This window comes from Podarcis tiliguerta, assembly GCF_965153285.1.
Source record: "Podarcis tiliguerta genome assembly, chromosome: 2".
NCBI classification, from domain to species: Eukaryota; Metazoa; Chordata; class Lepidosauria; order Squamata; family Lacertidae; genus Podarcis; species Podarcis tiliguerta.
This window is the reverse complement of record NC_139535.1, coordinates 85,288,439-85,306,246: the sequence shown is the minus strand read 5'-3', so window position 1 is coordinate 85,306,246 and position 17,808 is coordinate 85,288,439. Positions and strand designations below refer to the sequence as shown.

Genomic DNA, 17,808 nt, shown 5'->3' with positions numbered 1-17,808 from the left:
ATTAAATAATCAATACACCCAGTAATTCCACCCAGGAAGAAACCTTTCTCCAGCACTTGAGTATCGAATAGAAAAGTGCCCTGGCTTTCCCATTTTTTTGTTCCTTCGGCTGAAGGAAACACAAACCTCAGCATCACAAAACCAAGGTGAAGCCATTTTCACACAACAGGAGCCATCACTGAGCTACTAATTAAGCAGAGCTAATCCTGTGGTCAGGGGCTGCTCGGCAGAGCAAATACAAAAGAAATCAATTTGCAATTGAACTCTCATTGCCTAAACGGCAGGGAGAGGAAAGCTTTTATTTTCCATCGCAAGTTCAAACTTCCCCTGCAATGTCTAGCTTGAACAGGACTGGGGGTCAGGAGGTTGCTGGAAAACAATAGAATGGTGAATCTCACATTCAGATAATGTGCCAGATACACAATGGCTCGTTTTATTCCTGCTAACTGTAGAGGCTTCTGAGCTGGATTTACGCATTGAAAAGAAATGACTGCAGTTCACCAGCGCTTGGTTTTTTTCAAGCAAGGTATTGCTATGAGAAGGGCTTGCTGGTCGAATTCCCATGACGGGGTGAGCTCCCGTTGCTCGGTCCCAGTTCCTGCCCACCTAGCAGTTCGAACGCACACCAAAAAAAGTGCAAGTAGATAAATAGGTAGATAAATACCTTCTCTGGCGGGAAGGTAAACAGTGTTTCAGTGTGCTGCTCTGGTTTTGGTGTTCCGTTGCGCCAGAAGTGGCTTAGTCATGCTGGCCACATGGCCCGGAAAAACTGTCTGCGGACAAACGTCGGCTCCCTCGGCCTGTAAAGCGAGATGAGCACTGCAACCCCAGAGTCATCTGCGACTGGACTTAACTGTCAGGGGTCCTTTTCCTTTACCTTTTTGCACTGAATAGTGGCTTTCCAGACAGGGATCTCTCCCGACCCAACCTGGAGATCCCAGGGATTGAACCTGGGACCTTTTGCTTGCAGTACATGAGCTCTACCACCAAGCTATAGCAATTTCCCTGGGGGTGGAGGGGGGAAGGTGTGGAAAAATTGCTGCAAGGGATTGCTTCACTTGGGGATGGCTGGTTGGTTGCAATTTTCTGCTCGTAAAAGGTGTGCACTCCAGGTCTGAGGAGTTTCCTAAGACTACATGAGCTCTCTGTCTAAGGGGGGAGGATTAAGAACTGAAAGAATCTCTGCCTGAAAACTTGGGAGAGCTGATGCTCTTCAGTGCAGGGCCAATGGTCTGACTCTGTATAAGGCAGAGAGTCCTGTGTTCCTATGGCAAGGCTTTCAAAGCAAAGGTTGGCCAAATGAAGACCAAATCACAGCATATCACACATGTGGTGACTGAAAGTAACTGACAGGGAATAACAGCATATTCCAGACCCAAACATTAAATAATAAGTGATTTCATCACAATTGCATTGGAAAATGTCATCTGGAACCACCACTCCAACTCAGTAACACCCAGAGACAGCCTTATAATGAAGCACTCTGTGCAGCAAATTCCTAAGAAATCACAATTTTTTTCCCCTAACTCATCATGTGGAATCATACCCAAGCCTTTTATTTTGTTTTTTTAAGTTAGTAACGAAGAGCTGTCATTTTGACTTTTTGCTTCAGGTATGAAAAACGCCTAAAGCCACCAAGCTAAACATTTCCATCTCAATAAAAATGATCATCTGGAAAGACCTGGCATGGTGTGTCAGCTGCAGTGTCAGAACCATGTGAGCCAGATGTGCAGGACTCATATGTCTTAGGCAAGCAGCCACCAGAGAGGAAGACGAATTAAGCCCCATGCTGAATCGTTTGCTGTGGAACATACAACATCTCAGCAAATGCTGTGAGAACAGTTTAGGCCTAGAATCAAAGTGCCAGCCAGAATCAAACATTTCTCTCCGACCCTTTGCAGAAAAGTGACTATCCAAGGGGGGAAAGTGGGTAGAGGCTGGGAATGTAAGAAGGCTTCCTCCCCCCGCCCTCATTCCGTACTGCATTCATTGCGTGCAGCACTGTTTCCATTTCACTGCAGTTAGCCTTCTACCAAAAACCACACCATTTGTCTTGCAGTCCACTATGGTAAAATTACCTAAATTACACAATTTGTTCCTTAACCTACACAATTAATTGTGCAATGTACGGTATTCCACCCCATTCATTTAAATGCAAAGGGAACTCAATGCAAATCAGGGTGCATGTAATCAATGATGTATCATTTGTGGATGGAAAGCAACAGCAGCAACAGTGCCAGTCGTGTTTGCTGGATCGATTTAAGGGAGGAATAAGTTAACATTGGCAGTTTCTCTCCCAATTCCCATCGAAATTCTCCAATGTCCCTAGTAAGGAGTCATTAAAAGATCTCTGAGCTGTTTAGGAAGATTACAGCCAGGCCTATCTGTGAAAGCTGCTTCAACAAGAGGGAACACATACTACCGCTTTTCAGAGTTCACCTTTCCTCCTTTGTTACACGCATGTCATTTCTTGGTACATGGGAGTACACTAAAGTATTTGCACATATTTAACGTAACTTTAAAAGTATCCCACGTTTATAGACCCAAGGAAGCATCTAAGTCCAGCAGATATGTAAAGAACAATACAGAACCAGTCAAGAGATATGGCAAACCACAGTAACAATATGCTACAAATGAGACCTACTGTAGATAAGGAAATAGACCCAGGACTTTCCTTTGCAAGTCATTATCCATTTCTACATTTAGGAGATGGAGATGACTTTTAGCAGTGGTAACATGTTTTTAAGGTTGCATCATAACAGGCACAGACTCCATCAGACACGAGCAATTAAAACAAACATTTGCATGTACTGTTAGGACTCACTTGTGTACATCACAGGAGCACTAATAACTTTACCACAATCCTATTGAGAGGTTACTATTTGTAAAACCCAATCTCACAGGATGCAAGAGGACAGAGTCTGAACTCTTGCCAAGATTTCACTATTGAAAGTGATTACTTGGCTTAAGATAAAGAGTTAGTCCTATTAGGACACAGGTGGCGCAAGACAGGAAGTCAGAAGCTGTTGACACCATAGATTGCAAAGAGCCCCTCTCCTGTTTTGAATTGCAGGTCTTGGTTGCAACTATGTGCAAAAATGTTATGCCAACTCCTAAGTGTGCCTCACATCTTACACTGTGTTACACTGTGAACTAAATACACCAAAGGGGGGGGGGGAGGATGCAAGGGACCCCAGGAATCGTCTGCTCGAGAACCTAAGGTTTCACATTACACAAGCCATGTCTGCCAAGTCTTATAAATCACCTTGTAATCCACTCGTCTAAGTGCAATTCCGCAACTGCAGTAAACAACATTTGCTTTGTGCTAACCACTTATATGGACTTAGAAGCCTTTCTATAACCTCCAACTTGACACTGATGTCCAGCTACAAACAGGCGGTTGTTTCAAAGTGGAGATTCAGGACAAATCATGGCTGTATGAACTGCTGGGATGTGTCTTCATGGGTCAGTAAATACAGGTGGGCAATTAGGTTTTCCAACTTGTACCAAATCCCATTTATTCATTTAGTAGATTCATATCCCATGCATCACTATACATTCTCAGAATGGCTTACAGATACCATACAAAAAACAATATGGATCAATATGCCCAGAGTAAAGCATTTCTGATAAAAATCAATATGCATGAACCTTAATCTGACCATTATATAACCATTTTTACTGTTCAAAGATTCAATGAAAGATAAACTTTGTAACCCCAAACTGGAGTCCATTCAGTGTCGGCGCCCATCTCATCTCACGAGGGAGAATATTCCATTCTACTAACAGAGCCTCCCTCCAACCCATAGAGCATCTCTCCAATACTGTATTGTCTTTCTGCTAAATGAGTCTCAAACCATTCAGGTCTCTGTCTATCACAGCAGGCCTCCAACCGCTTGGTGCCTTTGTGGAATGATCGTAGCAGCCCCTTCATCACTGAGGAAAGCTTTCCCAGATAGCTTCTTGAAGATGCAAAGGTGCTGAGAAGCAAGTTTTGTTCACCACCATCACTGCCACATGGTAGGCACAAAAGTGCACTCTCAACTATTCTAAATGCATTTGGTACAATACTTGCTATTGTCTGGTCACCTGGAGTTCTCCCCAAAATCAAGGAGGCCTTCTTACATCCTTGAGAACAGATGGGCCACAATGACCCTTTCCATTTCTCTGTTCCACATACAGACAAAGATTATGGAAGAGCACCAGTCATGCTAACTGGGAAATCCCCAAAAGCATTCAGGAATCCCACAGATTCCACGGCAGACATCCACTATACCTTGAAGGGAGTCATTGCTACCAAAAGTCTAAATCCATAACAATGGGCTAATTGAACCACCACAACCAAACTGTGCTGGCCCCATGGGCTAACCGAGAGGCGAGGTCCGAGTCCAGTCTGAGGTCAAAGGTGCAATAGGGAGGCAGTCCTTAGAAGTTGAAGCTGGGTGCAGAACAGGGAGTCGGGTGAGGTCAGGAGCTCCGGCAGGAAAGCAGGACAGGGTTCAGGCAGGAACTGACAACCAACGATATTGCTCCCGCAACTCCCAGTTGCAACTCCCGCAACTGGGCTGACTGGCTTTTATCTGCCCCGAGGCATAGGGCGGCCCCGATCCGCAGGTGACTCGCCTCTCCTGGCCTGGAGGCAAGCACTCCTCCTGCGGGAACTTAGTTCCCTCCGCCTCTCTGCCCTGAGCCTCTGCAGCTCAGGAGAGGCTGGAGGGTTACCGGACCCAGAGGCAACCTCAGTGGTGTGGCTAAGAGTGGAGCACCTGCAGGCAATGGGTCCTCCATCAGTTCAGGAGCCAGTGCAGAGTCAGCTGGTGCCTGCACCTGAGGATCCAGCACAAGTGAGGACCTTTCAGGCTCATGCCCCAGCCCTGGCTCAGCTGGTCCTGGAGGCGGGGAATCCTGTGCAGGCTGGGATCCCTCAGGTTCAGCATCCGAATCCAAATCCCAGGCCATCACACAAACCATTTACCAGTCATCTGTTCACCAAAGCCAGATCAATGATATAACTGCTGCTGCTGCCCTGCAATAGTGACGACTAATTAATTTCCACTTTTCTGGAACTATCTAAGGGATATAATGAAGCCACTCATGGATAATAGAATCTGAATTGAGACTGCCAGTGATAGCCTAACCCAACTCCTTAGAGGCAACTAAGACTGTTCCAAACTAAGTCTTCACACTTAATGATGCCCAGCCTGTGCAGCGGGGTGAGCACAAAAAGCATGTATACCTTTTATACCCAGAAACTTAAAACTAGAAAATAATTTTAAAACACACTACTTAGAGCACAATTTGTATTTCGGAGCATACCACATATCAAACCTTTGAGAATCAATAGAAAGCTTTTGCTTGAATCTAGAACACTCACTTCACAAACACTTTCCCCCTGTACTGAAGCTCCATTGTTGCCCATTTTCAAATGAGATGCTGGACTGAGTCAGAGTCTATGAACACTGCAATGCAGCTTGAAAAGTTGCATTTTTCTGCTATACATCACTGATCATGATGCTTCCGTTAACAAGAAGATCATTTGTTCTGCCCTTGCCGTGTACTGGTACACAAAATTACACAATACAGATTGTTGTGTTTGTTAAAAATACATCACAATGCAAACTTGAGCCGTAAGAGATTCCAAGAAAACAGAACTGCTTTCATTAGCTGTTCACAATTGTAAGTCTTCCAATCCCTAGGTTTGGAAGACCTAAGGAGCTAATAAGAATTTTTTTTTTACAATAGCCATGTTACCTAATAGACAGACATGCATATACACACACAACATTAATACACTTGATACTCTGCCCCCCAAAATAATTCAATTCTATTCACTAAGATTGTGATATTCCATATTACAAAACACCAAGCCTGATGTCCATAGTTACCTCAAGAAAATAATCTAAAATGCCTATATGTAATGTCTCAGATACCTCCATGATGCTATAGCACAGCACACTCTTGCAAAGCAAAATATACTTTTAAAAACATTGCAATTACCCTTCCACAGTTATGGTGGATGATGCAATTATTTACATACTTTTAATCCAGGACTGGACTTCATTATAGGTGCTTTGATTAGGAGCGCACAAACTCATAAAGGCACGTCTTGCTAAAGTAACAACAATATGCCACATGCCTGGGGTGATGGGACAATTGCTGGGAACACCCTTCTGCGTTGAAGAAAGAGTCGCATAAGTGCATTCTGTCTATTGTGTAGGCAAGCACCCACGCCTATCATGAACAGAATGCAAAATGTGCCCACACACCCTTGACTCACATGCTTGGTGGCGATCTTCCTAGGTCTCTCAAACACATCTCTTCAATATCCCATTAAACATTAGAAGTGATGCTGAAGTGTACCACATAAAAGCACAGCATAAGAAGCCCAACTTAACTATTAGCTTCTGTTCCCTATAAACAGAGCTGTTGCACCATCTTCAAATTCACAGCTTGTTCCAGTTCCCAGATGATGCACAATAAATCCCCATTTTCTGCTGCTCAATAACCAATCCGGCTAGTCATTCAGCCAAATATATACACACTAGATGCTGGGGAAAGAATAATCAAGGGAAGATCAAATTAGCAATGCTGAGTAACTTCCGTACATGTCATTTCAGCTCATACAGACTCGTTTATTAAGCAAGCTTCTGTCTGCTGTAAAGAAATACATACCCATAGCTCTATTGCACAAGAGAGGCTCGTATCTGTGAGTTACAGGCCTAGTTACATTCCAAGTGAAAAGAATTGCAAAATCCCAAAGTGCCAATCAAAGTAAGGTATAATCCCATACTACTATGATGCATATTTATAAGCACAAATAAAGAGTAGATCCTAATAAAATACCTGCAATTATAACTATACTGCCAGTTCAGACAGCACAATCCACAGCACTGTACTCCCATAAAAGCAAAATGCTGGTTAGTGAACATAAAGGAAGTTCTGCCCTAGAAAACATGCTGACAGTAAATCAAGAGAATGCATTTCTTGGCAAACTAAACGTTCCATATCTATAAGATTTAAACCAACTCAAGAAACCGACATAACTGAACAGAACCTTAATTTATTCAGAAGAGGAAATCCTCTTTTTGCCTTCTTAAAAATCCCAGGACATAGTCTGAGATGTGAAATTTTAGGATTGATTGGTTTAGGACTGTAACTTCATCTCAGGCTTCTGTTAATGGTGTGGATACTTACTGCTATAATTATTGAAGTTTATGTGGCCGCTCATCAGTAAAATTCTCTAGACACCTCTGTAGCTTCAAGCACAATAAAAGAGGCCACCTTGCCCTTTGGTCACAGAATGCACCCACTCAAGCTTCCCAATAGGGAATACAACCACTGCAAACCTGTATTGCCAGTGCCCTCCCCAATCTTGTTTTCCACTGCTTTTCCCTCATCCATTTTAGTGAGCAGAACTCTAGCCAAAGGCAGATTTAGGGGAGCACAACCGGTTGTACTGGTCGTGGAATTTCGGGGGCGCTGCAGGGAGCTCCACAACTATTATGTAGTATGGAAGGTGAGAGGCAGTGAAGTGCTGAATTTTGGCACTGCACAGGGCACCACTGAAATTTGAGATCCCAAGGCCCACCACTGCCCTAGGTGTAACACACAGGTATGCAGATGACAGAATCAGGAAACCATGGCTGCCGCTCTCGCACTGCATCAAGGCATTTAAAGGTACATGCCTAATGTTCTGGTTGCAATGTACACATCAGTATCAGATGGTGAAATTGGGGGGGGGGGGCGTCACTGCTGATTACCTGGAGGGAGGGGGGCAGCAGCAAGCTGCAAATGCACCAGCAGGAGTGCTGGACTGGCTCTGTACCCGCCTTGCCCCTCCCTCTCTTCTGCAGCAGCACTGACCAGAGGTCAGATGAATGCCACTATCCAATAGGTACTCCACCATAGCTGTATGAAAACTTGTCTTCAAACATATGCAGTTCCCACAATGAAAATCAAGCATTAGCTGATGCTTGTACATAGCTGCTTCTCACCATCATGCAAACATGACTCTAGGAAGCACTCTATCCCCCTTAAACCGTTTCACACCTCAGGTCAATTCTTATTTTCCCTGTCCCCTCACCCATACACAACCAAACATTGGGAATAAAAGGTTGGCCTGAAATAAACAGGATTATCTTCCAAGTTTATTTATGCATTGCATGAAGAGGTACCACACAGAGAGTGGGACAGTGGGGCTACACCCCTGGCCCTGAGGTCACATGGTGATGCAGGTGCAGATGTCTGCAAATGATCACCTATGTGTTTTCCACATATTCTGGAAGTTCCCCAGTCGTGCAGGATTCCCAAACACATGGAAAGCTGACACATGCAGGCTTTTCTTTGCAGCAGCCACACCTAGCATGTGGGTGTGGGGGCAGCTTGTGGCCGAGGGTAAGTGAAGGGGAACATAAGTAGCAGCCAACATTTGCTGTATTTTTACACACACACACAGCCCAAACCAGCAGTCAAAGTTAATTTCTGAAGCTGCAAAACCAAGCCTACAGCTTAGGCCAAAAGTTGTACACAATTACTAGAAAACAGAAATGTTTTTTCTCCCCAACCAAGAAAAATTAAAGGGTTCCATTTCCCACTGTAGTGGTCCAATCTCCATGCAAGTGCTAGTGGGCGCACCCTCACCCCCATCATGCTCATTTAACACAGACATACAACATCAAAATGCAGGAATCTTTTTGCCCAACGTGGGACTTGAATGCACGACACTGAGATTAAGAGCCTTACCTGGAGAAGCCAGGGATTGAAACTCGAATCCCTGAGTCACTGAGCTATGATCCCCACCTTCTTCAAACACCCTGCCCTTATGCTTATCTCCTTACCTACAAGAAAGGTACACATTCTTTTCAGGGGGTGCCTAATTTTCAGCGGGTGACACTGTGGTGTAAACCACTGAGCCTTGGGCTTGCTGATCAGAAGGTCGGCGGTTCAAATCCCTGCGACGCAGTGAGCTCCCGTTGCTCGGTCCCTGCTCCTGCCAACCTAGCAGTTTGAATGCATGTCAAAGTGCAAGTAGATAAATAGGTACCACGCCGGCGGGAAGGTAAAACGGCGTTTCTGTGCATTGCTCTGGTTTCGCTAGAAGCAGCTAGGTCATGCTGGCCACATGACCCGGAAAAACTGTCTGCAGACAAATGCCGGCTCCCTCGGCCAGTAAAGCGAGATGAGCGCCGCAACCCCAGAGTCATCCACGACTGGACCTAATGGTCAGGGGTCCCTTTACCTTTAATCTCAGTCAAACCTTACCAGGGCTAGGACTGAGAGAGGGACGAGTGCATGCTTGACCTGCAGGTGCAGCAACACCAGCCCTTCTCAGTGTTTCTCTCTTAGCAACTTCCCACACAAAGCCATCCAAATGGTTTGCAATTGGCCCATGTTTTGTGCAAGTTGTTTGATGGAAGAGATGCTCATTTTCTTACGGTATCTTAAACAACACTTTCTATTAGCAAAACACCAGATTTTGACATCTGTCTCTCTTTTTGACTGAACAGACATATTTTATACAAGTAAAAAACTACTGGGAAGGGTATAAAAAAAGAATTAGGACCACACTTCACACATTACACCAGCATTCCAAAACCTGTTGCAATCCAGATACTACGGGACCAGACTAGGGACTACACTGCATTCCTCCCAATACTACTACTATATGGAATAGGTAGGTTCATAGAATACTGGGTAGGAAACTTTTGTATTTTCTGATCCAAACAATTACCAAATAAGAGGCATTTCCTATGCACCTCTCCCAGGGACCTCTTCTCAGTGTTATTCTTTCCTGGATTCTTCTAGATTTATAGAGTTTAGCAAATGAACACCTTTCTATAAAAGACATGCAAGGAGAATACATACAATAAAAGAATCTGTTTGGAGCTGCAATGTTTTCATTGAGGAAAATGGTGTGATATTTTATTTTTAAAAAATGTATCGCAAACAAACCACTCTGGGGGGTCTTACCAGTTTACTGATTTGAGCACAAAGCTTCACAGCTATTTGTTTTTGTAAAGAATCCAAGCCAATACACCTTTCCAGAAAACAGCACTTTTGTTCCTCAGTTGTTGAAGATGATGCAGCCCAGACATCTTAGAATTAAGTAGCAGGGTGCATTTTCCCAGCACTCAAGCCATAATGTTTTGTTGCTAGAAAAATGCAATTTTCTCCAGCTAGCACTTCCCTAGCAATGCTCTGCGGACTATGACTGCCTGAATGGATAGTGCCTGCAATATTACTAGCCTAGTGACAAGTAGCAACTCCCACGCCACCAGCACCCAAACCATAGTTTGTACCTTTAAAAAATGGTTGCATGTATGTGTACATGTGTGTGTGTGCGTACACACACACAGAGAGAGAGAGGGGTCTCCATTATAACCTTTTTCTGTGCTTTTTCGCTCCCCACTGTTGGACACAAAGAGCTGGACATCTGGCCTCACATGGCAGAGGGTTATATGAATGTTCTTAATATTGGCATGTGTCTGAGCATTCACAATCCTAGCTTCACTGTTAAAGTATCTCCCACCCGAAAGCCAAATCATACAGTGACTTCATTTTGTTGAAAAACAGTTGTTTGAATCAGCCGTGAGTTATCAAAGCTGTGCATTCATGTCCTTTATCCCAGTTCCTCATGCCAGTTTTTCCCACCCTTGGCTTCCACCAACATCACCAGTGTCATTGCAACAGGAAACCACATCCCATGATGATGATGCCTTGTGTCATATAGCAGGAGAAGCTCACACACAAGACTTTCTTTCAAAAAATGAACCACGTAGAACATGTTTTTTTCTATCAGCAAAGCTAGGCTTCAGAAGGTTGGAGGCACCCAGAGCAAAGCTTCCAGATCTTAGCATGTGAGTAGGTACACATGGGGGGAAAGACTGTCATTCAGGTACCCACAACCCAAGTCATGCCTCTGAACATGCACAGCTGACTTTCCCTTCCCATTCAGGAGCCACCGCCTACACTAAACAGCTGGGATTAAGGGACCTGACTTTCAGGTGAGAAGGGTGTCGTTCAGCCAAAGCTTGAATCCCACTACTTCTAACTAAACCACAGTGAATTCTCAGGATTGTTTGTTCCACTTTAGCCTCCACGAAACCATCACACTTTATGATGACTTTTAAACAAAGCTTAAAAGAGCCCCAGCTAATGACTAATTTTCAACAGGGGGCATTTTCTAAGTCAAACAAGGACTAACAACATGAACTCTTCCCACTGATTCTGGCACAAACCTAGCAAAGGGCTCCAAAACAGTGTAGATGGAGACAGAACCGCTTGCCAGAGTTATTCCCTCATTTAGCTCAGATTTCAACCCTGTGCAAAGCCAAGACACAAAGGGGAGTGAAGTGTTAACTGACCCTGCACACACAGGATACAACAGTATGAAAGGTTTACTTATGTGGTCACTTGCCTTGCCGCAACAATCCCTTGACTCTCTTCAACCCTGGGCCAGTTTGCAATTTCAAGGCCAAAGTGAAAGATGAAAATTGAACATACAGCATATTGAAACATGATTCCCTTCTCCAGGGCACTGAGGACCCCACATCATCCTTTGGTGCTCCACTTCCACACCTGTTCACTGTGCAGGAGTTCACTACACAGGGAATAAATGCAGTACGCTTGCAGACAGTGGTCCACACATACTGCTTAACACTGAGCAAGAGAATCCCTGGACTACCTATCTTGCCATTTTGGGCAGCCACAGTGGTATATCATTGTGTAACGAATGAGTCACCCCAATATCCCACCAATAATGTGGCAAAACAAACACGCATATTTGCTAAGGTGAGCGTGCCGGCAGCATATAGGAAACAACTGATCTCTTAGATGCCTGGCAAGCAAAACTATTTTGAAAATCTGTCCCGTCCCCCCCATCCATATATAAAACTGATACCCACTGAAAACAACAGCAGCTCTCAGCAAATGGATGGGTGCTGGCAGAAGTTCCAATTCCCAAGCTGTCTCCTTCAGTACTGGAATGAGACATTATGCTTCGCAAGAGAGATGTGCAACTATGGGAGGTGACAGTAGCTATAAAAAGTCCTGACAGTTTTCAGAAGAGCAAAATTTACATTGGCTGCTGCTTCTTTGCATAAGTGATTTCCCAAAGCCATCAGTCAAAGAAACATCAACCATCCAATAATGTCCAAATAACCCTTTGCAAGATATTAATGATGTGCAGGTGTCACCATTCTAGGATCAAATGCAAACAACAACAGTGAGCCATACTAGGTCAACTCACTATTCAACCCTAGGCTTGGCATGCAGACAACTATCAGCTGATACGTTAAGTCCATTTTTTAAAATGGTATAATATACTGAAATTTTACAGAATTTCAGGAGTAAAGGAACATAAGATTTATGGGGGACTCCCTGGTCCTGAATGGGGCAACTGTACCCCTGAGGGAGCAGGTGCGCAGCCTGGGAGTTATTTTGGACTCACAGCTGTCCATGGAGGTGCAGGTTCATTCTGTGCCCAGGGCAGCTGTCTACCAGCTCCATCTGGTACGCAGGCTGAGACCCTACCTGCCAATGGACTGTCTCACCAGAGTGGTGCATGCTCTAGTAATCTCCCGCTTGGACTACTGCAATGCGCTCTACGTGGGGCTACCTTTGAAGGTGACCCAGAAACCACAATTAATCCAGAATGCGGCAGCTAGACCGGTGACTGGGAGCAGCCACCGAGACCACATAACACCGGTCTTGAAAGACCTACATTGGCTCCCAGTATGTTTCCAAGCACAATTCAAAGTGTTGGTGCTGACCTTTAAAGCCCTAAACGGCCTCAGCCCAGTATACCTGAAGGAGCGTCTCCACCCCCATCATTTGGCCCGGACACTGAGGTCCAGCGCCGAGGGCCTTCTGGAGGTTCCCTCACTGCAAGAAGCAAAGTTACAGGGAACCAGGCAGAGGGCCTTCTTGGTATTGGCTCCTGCCCTGTGGAACGCCCTCCCATCAGATGTCAAAGGAATAAAGCCCTGTTTAAGGAAGTTTTTAATATTTAATGTTTTATTGCTTACTATTATTATTATTATTATTATTATTAATCTGTTGGGAGCCGCCCAGAGTGGATGGGGAGACCCAGCCAGATGGGTGGGGTATAAGTAATAAATTATTATTATTATTATTATTATTATTATTATTATTATTATTATTACTAGTACTGCAATCCTATTGCTGTTTGTTAAGGAGCAAGACCCAACAAACACAATAGGACATCTGCAGATAAACATGTGTAGGGTTGCACTGCATTAACAACATATAGTAAATTAAGGACAGGTGGTGAAATAAGGTTATGTGTCACTTTCAAATTATAGGCTGCTGCAGAAGCTAAGATGTCTCTCCAGAGAAGGCCAAATCCACACACTGCCTTCCTTTTTCTCTGCACACCAAGAGGCCTGGTGTCACCACAACACGTACCAGGGAGCCTACTGCTCCTTCCATGGGCTGCCAGCAGCACCACAGCCAAGTAGCAGCAGGGAGAGGGGGGTGGTTGGGCCTATGCAGTCATCTTAAGCTTTCAGCCCATGAAGTTGTACTCACCTCATGAGAACTCACCACATGGCATACATACATCCTGGATAGGGGCAGCATAATTTAGTGGCACCGGTGAGCACAGATATGCCATATGAGTTCAGGGCTCTGCTCAGCACCTCCTCCCATCAACTACTAAGTGATATCAAGGACAGCTTGCCCAGGGCACCCTGCCCCCAAGCCTGCAGCTGGGCCTGCAGGGTAGTTCCCTTCTTCACCTAAGGTGCATAAGAGAAAACTGCAATTCAGCAGGACCCTGTTAAAAGGTAAAGGGACCCCTGACCATTAGGTCCAGTCGTGACCGACTCTGGGGTTGAGGCGCTCATCTCGCTTTATTGGCCGAGGGAGCCGGCGTACAGCTTCCGGGTCATGTGGCCAGCATGACTAAGCTGCTTCTGGTGAACCAGAGCAGCACATGGAAACGGCGTTTACCTTCCCACCGGAGCGGTACCTATTTATCTACTTGAACTATGACGTACTTTCGAACTGCTAAGTTGGCAGGAGCAGGGACTGAGCAACAGGAGCTCACCCCGTCACGGGGATTCGAACCGCCGACCTTCTGATCGGCAAGTCCTAGGCTCTGTGGTTTAACCCACAGCGCCACCCGCGTCCCATAGGACCCTGTTTAGGTGCATGTAATTACATGTTATGTGCACTGAACACTAAAGGTACTTCCATTTCAAGGATGAAGGGCACGCGGACCTGACGCTCACCACATGTTCTCATAGCATTGAACCATGGTTTGGCCTTGTGTCTGAACACAGCAGCTGTAGGACAAACATGTTTTACTAGTGAATCTTTCAACTCACCTCAGAACAGGCTTTGTCAGAGCAGGTGGAACACAGTCTTTGTCTATGTGCATCAGTGGGAGAGAAGACCACGTAGAGAACGATACTTGTAAGTGTTTAAGGCTGCCAGGCTGCATGTCACGTTTGCAGACGTCTTTGTAACACTGAGTTGGTGTGCCAACAGGCCTGGTGCTTGTAGTCAGCTGTAACTCTCCAATGGTTTGACTTCACCTCCGAAGGCACACTCTTCCATTGTCTCCCAAGACAGACAGATGCCAACAAAAAAAACCCAACTTGTAAGAGTACGAGTGTTACAGAAAAGACCTAGTTTTCATCTGCATAATGTTGGAAGAACATTCAGCCTTGCTCCCTTCTTCTGTTTCCAGATATTTTTACAAGATACTCCCTGCTCTCATGAGGGCTAGAAATTTATATAAACAGATATCTAGGATTATCATATTTCTGCCATAGGCATCACATTCTTCCTGCAAGCCAGGTGCCAAGTTGCTCCTCACAATTTTGATTCAGCTACTGTTCACCTCATCAACTAAGAGCCTGGGTTCCTGATATTTGCCCTTGAACCAAGTCCAGTTACTAATATTTGGCAGAGGAAATTCCCACCACCCCAGATTTCTTGCTATACATTCCTCCTTCTGTCCAATACCCTAGTTCTTTGATGCAAATCAAATTATATATGAATTTGGAGGCCTTATAGCATGAATAGGGTTATGGTCATTATTACCCTGTCATCTCAAACAGGCCTAACAGGAATGAAGTCATTGAGAGCAATTACACTCTGATGGGGAAACAAACAACACATAAGAACCACTTCAGAAACAGCGCCAGCCTGGAGCAGTAATAAGGAGATACATATTACTGCCACAGCAAAAGGGTTTTAAGCTTCAAAAACAGGAAAGGGAGTGAACAGTCAGTGTACACCAAATTATTCGGAAAAGTGCCCTTCATATGCAAAAGAACCTATGTACTTTCTTAAGTATCCCTTACAACTTGGATCTCAAGGTGATTAAATATATGGGGTGGTGTGTATGTGTTTGTGTGCTTTAAATCAAACACTGCATAAAGCTACAACTGTTTCAGCATTTACTAGAGAGAGCTCTATTTCAAATATACATGTTTCTGCAAACTGTCAACAGCTAAAGGTTATAAGGTTGCATTCCAAAAAAACAAACACCCCACTCCAAGGGTTTGTTAAACACACCAATGATCTTTTCTTCATAGTAATTGTGCAGAAGACATGTATTTCACTGCATGGATGCAAGCACAAAAATAAGCAAAGAAAAAAGAATGGAATTTCTGAACTTGGGTTGAGAAAGCAAAGCCAAACTGTGTGTGGATGAAATTTCTCTTTTCCACTTCATCACTGTGCATGTCCCAACCAGCAGTTTGTTACTTGCAGGATACATCTCCAAATGCCAATGGGACAACATCCATGCTGCTTTCCCCCATATCAGCTGGATTGAGGCACATATGAGAACGCAGCCTCCCACGACTCTGAAGAGCAGGCACAGCAACTTTGTCTAGACTAGATTACATGCAGCAAGGAAAACCCTTTGAATCATTTTTCAGGTGACAGCAATGCCAACAGTACATTTCTCCACAAAAAGGCAGAAACCTGGGGAAGGACCGTGTGGCAGAAATGCACATATTTGAGTATTTGCTGTACAAAACAACAGGCTTTATAAAAAATAAACACCAGAACTCTTCTCCACAGCTTGGCCAACCAATTCAAGGTCCTTATTAGCAAACCTAGTGCAAGAGGACTGTACCGTACTGACAATACAAGCTGGAGTGTTCAGGATGCAACCATAATTGTGCTGGAAGCTTTTGACTCACCTGAGCCAGACTTCCAATATTCTACCGGAACACCTGTTCACAAATACCTTTTTCAAGTCATTGGTAGCATACTGACAGCCAAAGAGAATAAAGGACTTACCCTTTAAACAGTTTCAAAAAGATTCTCTGTCAAGTTTCCTGGAGGGGATCCTGATTCTAATTCACCACAGGTGACCACACAAGTGGTTATTTACACCCTGTTCTAAATTACCCCCACTATACTTGCCCTTCTCCTTGTGTGCTTACACAGCAGACAGGAAAACAAAACAACAGACTTCCTAATATCTACAGAGCCCTCCCTAAAAAAGCACACACATTGACCACCATTATATTTTATCCCTAGGAAAATACTGCAAACTGCATGATGACCAATTAATCTGCATTTTGCAGTCAGAAGAAATCAAATATATTCATCTATCATTTTATTTTATTTGGCTTGTCTAGTCCGATCATAGAGGCCTAGCAAATCTTGCATTTCTTGGCAGCAGAGTTTGGCATTTTTTGGTGCTACATCCACAGATCCCTTAAGAACAACACAGATGGGAAATTTGTGGTGCTGAAAGTTTACTTGGAAATACTTAGGATTCTGAAAACCATATGTCAAAGCACAATCCTGACAGATTGTTTGTGCCATAGATGCTTACAAAGCATCATTAAAGATGGTGTATAGACACAACATCTGGCACATCTCCTAACTGGAATCCAGGGTGTCACTAGTCTGCCCCATACGAAGCTTAAAGCTTTGCCAACAGCCTTCCTAAGCAATAAATGACAACACCAAATTAATAAACATGTAAGTGATGATCCTGGCTCAGCTGTGCAATGGGACCATATTACATCAACACAATTCAGCTGCACTTGGGCAGCAGAGCACATCCTAGAACCAAATTGCATTGAGCTGAGCTGATTATTTAAGAAATAAATCCCGCCAAAGTAAAAGTTCAAGCACATTGATTGGCATATATGTCACATGTGCTTAGCATAGCTTTAAACAGAGGGCTCTTCTCTTCTCTCATCAGTGGTGTGGTCTACCAAAGTTTCCTCTTATGTAAACATTGCTATCTTCCAATAAAAGGCTGGAGACAGTAAATTTATGATTAGTATAGAATAATCTGTTTGGGTTTTTATATATTTTTTTAAAAAAAATATTCATTCATCATACTCAACCACAGGGAAACATGGTATGTAGGCAGCAATCCTGTCAGGAAAAAAAAAGAATCCACATCTGGCTAGAAATATGGTGAAGAAGCGGCCCATTTTCACAGGCAGCTTTTGACATTAATCCATCAAGATCAGTGTTGTCAAGATGTGCTCTTAGCTGGTAGCAGCTCACCAAGGTTTTTCAGGTGATGGAATTGCCCTACCTAGAGATGCCATGGATTGAACCTGAGACCTTCTGTTTACCAACGAAGGGTTCCACCACAGAGCTGCAGCCCTTCCCACTGGGTTGAGGGGGAGGGATTGAGTAAGTTACTCATCTCATCATGCGCCGAAACGGTCTTCAGCAGAGCATGGAACAAACACTTCATGGGGAAAGCAGCCCACCTACACACCTTGGGAAAACAAAGCTTAAGAATGTGGAGGGCTCTTGTGCGGTGGAAACCACACAGTGGAAGAAAGAGGCAGC

The 17,808-nt window shown here is 44.3% G+C and overlaps 1 protein-coding gene and 1 long non-coding RNA gene across 3 annotated transcripts in view; one reads left to right on the top strand and one right to left on the bottom strand.

Annotated features, from left to right (window-relative positions):
- The window catches only part of LOC310672020, a 261,869-nt gene that overhangs the window by 10,910 nt on the left and 233,151 nt on the right, over window positions 1-17,808 (top strand). The gene's annotated exons all lie outside the window — the stretch shown is intronic.
- GAS7 (growth arrest specific 7) overlaps window positions 1-17,808 on the bottom strand; it is a 129,270-nt gene that overhangs the window by 110,469 nt on the left and 993 nt on the right. Inside the window, exon 1 of one of the 2 annotated variants that reach the window (XM_083428488.1) lies at window positions 6,038-6,076. The exons of the other annotated variant lie outside the window; for it this stretch is intronic. Coding sequence (XP_083284614.1) covers window positions 6,038-6,061 — 24 coding nt within the window. The 5' untranslated portion in view covers window positions 6,062-6,076. Of the gene's footprint in view, window positions 1-6,037; window positions 6,077-17,808 lie in introns of those variants that run through there. 2 annotated transcript variants of the gene reach the window in all.